The 8,783-nt window shown below is 43.1% G+C and overlaps 1 protein-coding gene across 2 annotated transcripts in view; it reads right to left on the bottom strand.

Annotated features, from left to right (window-relative positions):
* Positions 1 to 4,217: 4,217 nt before the first annotated feature.
* Positions 4,218 to 8,783, bottom strand: part of kcnd2 (potassium voltage-gated channel, Shal-related subfamily, member 2) — a 169,951-nt gene continuing 165,385 nt past the window's right edge. For both annotated transcript variants that reach the window (XM_072673027.1, XM_072673026.1), the window contains exon 6: positions 4,218 to 7,808. In XM_072673027.1, coding sequence (XP_072529128.1) covers positions 7,628 to 7,808 — 181 coding nt within the window. In that variant the 3' untranslated portion in view covers positions 4,218 to 7,627. The remainder of the gene's footprint in view (positions 7,809 to 8,783) is intronic.

The raw sequence follows: 8,783 nt of genomic DNA, 5'->3' as shown, positions 1-8,783 counted from the left end.
TACAACGCTTTGTGGCGGGGACATGCAGAATAAAAGCAGGTGTTCATTCCACACCTGATCAATTGTTTGAAGACAAACTGATTAAACAAGTGGAATCATGAGCGCGTGTAATTATGTCTCTTTAGCCCTTCGAGAATAAGCCTGGACGCCCCTGCATTAAGGTTAAGGACTGTAAAGTTCCCAGTGTGATTTAGTATTTGCACTCATTGCAACCTTTCAGCCACTGGAATATTCCAGATGACAATCTGAGCATTGCTTAATAACGAGGTCCACTTGTGCTAAAAGTGCATCTCATCACTCTGACAGGCCATAAATTGGAAGGACGGCTTTCCGCTGTTACACCGCTGGGTCAGCTTGCTTCTGAAACATCTTGTGAATAGCTTGACAAGCAGCTCCCTGTGTTTCTTGCCAAGCAACGTCCAACATCTGAAATGCTCCGAACATGCTGCAAAGCTTGGATTCACGCTCTAGCGTAGCAGCGGCTGGGGGATGAATATCTGCAGAGTGTGCTGTTTATATATGCAGGATTCCAGAGGTGTCACGCTTAAATGCTACTTAATGGAAACAGCGGTGGAATCTGTGGCCTCTCTCCAGGCAAACCTGGGAGACATCTTTGGCTGAAGCAACAACAGGAGACCCACAGATGAGGCCTCACCTGCCCTAATGACACATACTGCTGAAATCATGTTATGAATAGAACAACTTAACATGAGAGAGAGAAAACTGACTGACCAATCCATGCTCTGCAAATCTGTTTTTATAGAAAGCTGACAAACATCCCACTTGACCTAACGGAAGCTCAACGTATATTTATACAAAATAAGTGTATGTACACTATTCTTATTTGCAAAAAATGTAGCAAGCATCTCTTTCAACCTTTAACTTACAGCTACAGCACTATATGCATCATAAATGAACACATAGGGGAATGTAGCATGTTTGGGATGGGTACACATTGATGGCAAGTAAAGGGAGAAAGACATGCCCAGTATGCAAATTGGTGGTGCCAGGAGCCAATAGGAAATTTGTGAGTTTTACTTAAATAAGTAATATACCCTCTATATATTACTGAACCAGCTCACACCTTTCCCATTGGCTCCTGATCTCACCTATTTGCATACTGGTAGTGTCTTTCCCCTTTACTCACCATCAATGTGTAGTCATCCTCCAAGACTAGCTTCTTCAATGTGTTCATTCACAACATATATAGAGTTGCAACTACCGACTGATAATGTTAAATTGTTTGTTTTATTGGTGGTTAATGATAATTCAATTTTAATACTTATTAAATGCATTTTTTTCACCAAGCTTATGTAAAATAAGGATTTCAATATGTTTGTAGTATTATGTTTAAGTCTGCTTAAGTGTACTTTAATCTTTAGCACAGTTAGGAACACATTTCATAAAGTCATACTTTTGTTTTATTTTTGTAAAATTCACATTTTAAAAGTACAAAAATTATTGTTCCATTTTAGCACTCTTTAAATGCATTGATCATTAGAGTGGCTACAAGAACATTACAGTGCACTAATAAAGTGAGCATAATAAAGTTCACTTGATTGCTTGAGTCTACGTTTTTCACTAGGGAGAAGCACTGAAAAAGTTCTTGTTTTCCAATTCCTTGGTTAAATAAGTGAGAATATCCTGCTCCAGTGCAGTATAACTGCTTTTATCTAGAATTTGTTCTGTTATGACATATTTGTGCTATTTGTGTGCATTTTTTTTTTGTCAAATATGGACATTCAGAGTGCAAGTGGGGAGTTCTTTAGGCTGGAGTTCGGGTGACTTCTACTTCATGGTAGGAAGCCAGTCCCTTCTCTGATAAGTGGAGCCCAGTATGATAGATTAAGGGTTAAAAGGGAGGAGACGGGTGATGGAGGGTTGCAAAGCCCTGTCATAGACATGTGAAGAAGGTAGAGATGGAATTTATAGGATGTTGGATTAGTGAGGAGGGTCTTCAGGCATGTAGCTACTCCCAAAATGTTGGTCTTTCTTAAGTCAATTTATGTACAACATGAGGTAAATACATGTTATGCAGTAAATCTAACTTCCAGTCATTGTTTTCTTTAAATGGGAATTTTGCTATGGAACTGAGTTAGAAGACTTAAATGTATGCAACATTTCTGTTCTTCTCTCTCTCTCTCTCTCTCTCTCTCTCTCTCTCTCTCTCTCTCTCTCTCTCTCTCATACTTTTGTTTTGTCTTTCCCATTCACTGCCCGGCAACATGAAGGATGTGATTTATGAAAGATAGAGGCGTGTAGCACAGCGCACAGACAAGCTCACAAAAGACACAGTGTTCCCACTTTTGTTGCTCTCATCCTGCCCTCCTCCTCGAACTGTCCTCCTATTCATGGCTGAGTTTCTATGTGTGCGTGTGAATGAGAGAGAGAGAGAGAGAGAGAGAGAGAGAGAGAGAGAGAGAGATTTGCTCTTTTAAAAATGTTCTGGTTTCAGGAACCTTATGGTTGGCGTCCTCACACAAGGGCACCTTGACACTGGGTCTTCATTGTGACGTTGTGTGTACGTTTTTGCGTCACAGTGCCAGGGTTGTCCTTGTGTGAGACTGCGAACGGAGAGCCACAAATCTCATCGGGGTGTGTGTTTGTGCTTCACATGGACAGGCTGTGTGTGACCTCACACACACTGAGCGCTAACCCCCTCCCATCTCCTCTTCCTGGAGTGTATCAACATACAGTAAAATGAAGCAGTGCAGGAAATAAAACCATTAACCTTTCAACTCTTGGTAAAAATAGCCAGGCCACAAATAGACAGCTGTGGCCTCTAGCTGTCGAAATGCTGCATCAATTTCCTCACTGTACATCCTCCTCTCTCTCTCTCTCTCTCTCTCTCCCTCTCTCTCTCTGTCTCTCGTCCACTTTCTGCTTCATGTACCATCTCTTCAGACGCACCTCAGAACTTTTCAATTACGTGCTGTCTGATGGGAAATATGCTAATCCAGACCCCTGCTGTGCGCCTGGTTAGATCCCACAACACTCAACTGCTCAAATCCCAGTACAACTCAACCTCATCCCTCTGTTCCAGTGTGCAAAGGAGACACGGAGCGGGCATGGGTAAAAGGGGCCTTCATTATGCAAAGGGTGGGCCATATTTTCCAGCTTTCCCAGCAGACATGTTTGACATCATCCAGGTGGGACAGGTTTCCTGGAATAAAAAAATCTGGTTCTCTGTGAAACAAAGAGCAAAGATCACACAGATGAGATCGAGTCTGCATAAAATCAACAGTGTGTGTCTAAAGGCTCAGTTATACCCCATTTATGCAAGAAAATTGGGACGTCCATTTGAAATTGTTGCAACCGTCACTGCCCACATACTTCGATGCCTTCTTCATGTTGACGTAGATGTTCAGCAATAAATCCACTAGAGGGCAGTTTGGCGTCAAATGTTTCTGACTGCAATAAACATGACGACGGCGGAGTAGGTGATGATGTACTTAAAAAAAAGGCAGTGGTCATGTCTCACATATCTAAACAATTTTACCCAGATTTTAGCCCTGATTGTCAGCCTGGCTGAGCCTGTGCTGGTTGGCTCTAGTCTATGGATTTTCCATAAGTCAGAGTCGACAGTTGGCGAGAGAATCAAGTAGAATGTGAGGGGCACAGTTTTAGATTTTTGGCCTCTTGATCACATTTCAATTAAACATTTTTTTACTTCATTAAGCGCAATATAGTAGAGTATACTTATTGTATACTTATTCTGAACCAGTTCTGTCAATAGCTAATACAAACTGAGCATGGAAAGTGCTCTTATTGTAAGGTTTTCTTGTAATTTTACGCTCCATCTTAAATAATGGAAAGCCAACATCTGCCTCAAATGTAAGGTATCCTCCAAAATGTGCTGTGCTACTCACCTCACAGACCATGCTAATGCTATCTTCCCACCCACTTTCCCACCTAAAGGCATTTTCTAATTTCTTTGTGGCGTGTGTTCGGTGACGTGATTCTGCACCTCCTAGGAAATGTAAGGCATGTGTGTTGGGCTGTGTTCGGTTCAGATCAGCAGTGGGATGAAGTTGTGTAGCTTATGATCCCTAGTCGTTTGGTGTGCAATGGTCATTTTTTTTCATTCACCATAAAAATCTGCAAAACTCAGTGGGGAAGTTCAAGATAGTCTTTTTGGAATCCACTACGACTTGTGTAGAACTGTGATTTAAGCTACATTCTGGACAGCACCAAAGAACGACACAACAGCCATGATCCTCTGTATTTTTTTTACTAGGACAATGATTTATTTCTATTTATTCATAGACACTGCACCGGACTAAACAATTGAATCCTTATTTTTTTCAATACCTTTTTCAATGAGTCATATACTGTAATGTCTATAACACAAGCTGTAACAAATTCAGATGAACTCAGTACCGTCCTCCTGGCCGTTTCTCAAATTCGCGCCATCTCACAAACAGAAAGTGGGTTTTTTCCAGCAATCAGAAGGCCTTCCAGAAGTCTGAGATGGACATGGCAGTCGTTTCCGTGGCCCATCTGCTAAAGGCCTCTGCGCTATCACATGCAACCGTATTTGTCCTCCACTTTGGAACGGAAAAAGGAAAGTATAGAAAAAGATTTGAAAAAACCCCAAAACAAAACAAAACAAAAAAACACGGAAAAACGAAAGTACAGTCCGTCGTTCCTGGAGCAATGGAACTCAAGAGCGGGACACAGGGCCGGCTGTCCGTGAGGGTGACGATAAAACTCAGATAAATATTTACTACACCAAAGAACAAATTTACAACACAGGTGCACTAGCAACAGTCTCTCGTAGAGTTGTTTTTTTGTTTGTTTTTCTCTTTTGTACAACCGAAATAACATTTATAATATATAATCAACACCGTCTGATTTTTGAAAAATATGTGTGATTCTATCCCACCTCCCCCCCTACCCAATATCCCCTTTAATACAAAGCGTATCTTTACAAAAAGAACCTTGTTGCATAAGTCACATGATCAAGCAGTGATGGGAGTGGGGAGTTGAGCAGTAGGTGGGCAGCGGTGGGAGTGTGTGTGTGTGTGTGTGTGTGTGTGTACTGATCAGGCCATATTCACGATAAATCTGACATCAGTGGAAAAAACTACAAGAAATGAAAAGTAATTATTCTTTGATATTATATGCTAATTTCTTGCTAATTCAAGACAGAGAGAAAGAGCGAGCGGGAGAAAGAGAGAGAGAGACGGAGGGAGAGAGAGATATGACTAATTCATCTCTCTGACTCAGAGGGGGCTTTGTGAATACATTTGCTTTGATATTCGGCAGTGAGTAGGAGTGGGGACGATAGCGCTGATAAAATAATCCGCCGCATAGTGATAAGCCTGCGATATGCTGATCCTATTATTGGGCCAATTAGGTCACAACACATCCTTCATTCTGTCCCAGTGCCTGAGCTTTCCTTAAAGGGGCTTACCGGCCTAAAACCTTCACCCTTATGCATGTTCATCAATGTTCTCTTACTACAAAACCCAGAATGCTGTACTCACCCTGAAGTCCCACTCACAAGATGATAAATAAATCCTGCAATTTGTCACAAGTGTGGTAATTATAGTATTTTTTCATATTTGTTCCCCCATTGTGAGTGTAAGCCTGGAGGGCTCTTGGCTGCTGCCTTTTTACGGCCTTTCCCCAGCGAAGAGGAAGCCGGGCTATGGGCAGGAGGATATATATAAAGGGTCACAACACATCCTTCATTCTGTCCCAGTGCCTGAGCTTTCCTTAAAGGGGCTTTCCAGCCTAAACTAGCATTCAGTGCTCTCTGTAGCGGAGCATTGCATCTCTCAGCTTCAGCAGTTTGACAGAATTCACCCTGATCAACATACATAAATGTTCTCTCACTACAAAACCCAGAAGCCCTGTCTACAAGATGATAAATAAATCCTGCAATTTTTAACAAGTGTGGTAATCGTAGTCATTTTTTCTCATGTTTGTTCCCCTCTTTGAGTGTAAGCCCGGTGGGCTCTCGACTGCGGCCTTCACAGCCTTTCCCCAGCGCAGAGAAAGCAGTGCTATGGGCAGGAGGTGAAATAAAGGGTCAAATGTGTGGCCGCAGATGCGGGGCCAACCCCCTCACTGGCTAGCTTCTGCCTGCCAATTAAAAAATAAAAAGGAGGGGAACGAGGTCTATAGCACTTGTTGACACTCGTATGTTCATCAATGTTCTCTCACTACAATACCCAGAATGCTCTACTCACATACATCATACAACCACAGGGAATCCCCGCCCACATGACAATAAAGAAATCAGCATAGCCGCCGATGTAGGCGCTGACAAATACAGATGTAATGTTCAGCTTCCTTAGCAGTAAGGTCAGCTGACTGTCTTCTACATTCTTCATATTGCTCCTTTAATCACAGCTGCTTTGGAGTGAGGTTTGCTGCTCTGAAGGTGGCATAGTGATGCACTAAGACATTAAAAAGACAAGCCCAAACAACTAAAAACATCAGCCTACAGAGGCCTGGCTGCTCCGTAACCCAACATTCAGCAGAAGATCATGCACAGTCTCAGCATTTTAACATTTTGACAGTTGGAAAAGCAAAAACAATCATTCACAGTATATTCAAAAACATCGGACAGCAAAAATGGAATGACGGACATATTTTCTGCAAAGGAAAGTGGCAAATTCTCAAAGACGCAGTGGTTTCACTGTCCACCATATTTCATTTCGTATGGAAGGCCACACTGCCTGGTCCTGCTGTTTGAAATATATTATCAATGATCCATTAAACTCGATTAGGCCAGGTCTCCAGAGAGAACTAAACTGAGAGCTAGAGCGAGAAAGCTTTCCAGTCACTGCAGGTTCACACATGTACTTTTAATACGTGTTTAACGAGTGTACTTTGTGTCATAAGAGCGGTGTGGGTGGAATAAAGAGGAAACGGCTACAGATTAACAAAGTTTAACTAGGCATGGTGTTAACAAATAAAGTACGAACACGCACACACGCACTGCCCAAGAAAACCCTTATTGCTCATGCCAAATCTTGAAAGAAGACACAGACTCGCGAATGCAGAACATGCAGAAGGTTAGCACCACACAGGCACGCGCACACACACTCACTCATACACACTCACTCATACACGTAGAGTACCCACATTCTTCTGAAACGTAAAGACCGCAGTTTTACTTGTAGTATCAAAAGTAGCTCAGTCGGAGGAAATCTCTCTAAAAGCATGGTAAATAGCCTAGGATAAAACTAGGACCACCCCCGAAAAAACACCCTCATCTACAACCCAAAGAAAACGCCCAGGTATGCGCTGACCTTCTGCCCGCCTCGCTCTCCCCACCACCAAGCATAAGACAACAAATGTAAAGACACACAGTACTCGAAAAAAAATCATAACAATTTGTAACAAGTGTGGTAATCGTAGTCTTTTTTTTTCTTGTTTGTTCCCCTCTGTGAGTGTAAGCCTGGTGGGCTCTCGGCTGCGGCCTTTACGGCCTTTCCAGAGGCGGGGCCAGTACCCCAATGCAGAGGAAGCAGGGCTGTGGGCAGGAGGTGAAATAAAGGGTCAAAGCCGCGGCCTCTCCCTCTGCCGCTGAGGCGGGGGGAGGGCTCTCTCCAACCCCCTCACTGGCCAGCGTCTGCCCGCCAATTAAAAATAAAAAGGAGGGGAACGAGGTCTATAGCGCCGACACTCGGACGATGTTGCTCTGCAAGTAGTCGTGCGAGCTGGCCGAGTCGCCGCCCTCGGGTGTGGTCACGGGCGGGGTGGGCATGCTGATGATGGCTGCCGTGATGTAGGGAGGCTGCTCCGAGTTCAGTGGCATCGTCTCCTCGAACTTGGCATTCAGACTGGAGCGACTGCAGTGAGTGAGACAGAGAGAGAGAGAGAGAGAGAGAGAAAGAGAGAGAGAGAGAGAGAGAGAGAGAGAGAGAGTGTGTGTGAGATTCTTCCAGCTGTCCATTAGACCACACATTGGTGTGGGTGCCCACAGCTGGAGCATTTGGGGCATTCCATTAGCATGAGTCACTGCTCCACTTCCTAATACCACACACCCTCCTTCACAGGACTAGATGTTTATGGCTAGACGTTGTTTACCCAGATCAGTTGTGGACCCACACTTGTCATCCTCTTTAATAGGAACATCTATATTCTACTTCCTGGCCACCTTCATTGGACACTTTATTAGAGACACCTACCTTCTATGTGAACTGACCTGGCTACTGTAATAAAAATATCTACCCACTTTTACTAGCTGGCCACTTCTGGCCACTAGCTGGAACTATTGCAAATACCTACTCTATACTCCAACTTACTGGTCACTAAATTACTATTTCCACTCACTGGACAGTTTGTTAGAAACACCCACCTTCACCTTCCACTTGATAACCACTTCAAACTTTATTAGAAACATGCACCTTTCATGTCCCTTTACTGGCCACTTCATGAGAAAGACCTACCCTATATTTTTGACTTACTTGGCTACTTTATTAAAAATACCTGCCTTTTTCTTTCACTTACTGGCCACTTTATTAGAAACACCTACCTTATACTTTCACTCACTGAACACTTTATTAGAAACACCCAACCTTTTCATCCACTTGCTAGCCACTTTATTAGAAGCACCCGACCTTTTCATCCACTTACTGGCCACTTTACTAGAAACACCTACACTATACTTTCACGTACTATCCACTTTATTAGAAACACCCAACCTTTTCATCCACTTGCTGGCCACTTTACTGGAAACACGTACACTATACTTCCACGTACTATCCACTTTATTAGAAACACCCAACCTTTTCATTCACTTGCTGGCCACTTTACTGGAAACA

The sequence above is a fragment of the Salminus brasiliensis genome, chromosome 2 (assembly GCF_030463535.1).
Source record: "Salminus brasiliensis chromosome 2, fSalBra1.hap2, whole genome shotgun sequence".
In the NCBI taxonomy this organism is placed as follows: Eukaryota; Metazoa; Chordata; class Actinopteri; order Characiformes; family Bryconidae; genus Salminus; species Salminus brasiliensis.
This window is presented reverse-complemented; position numbering and strand designations above follow the sequence as displayed.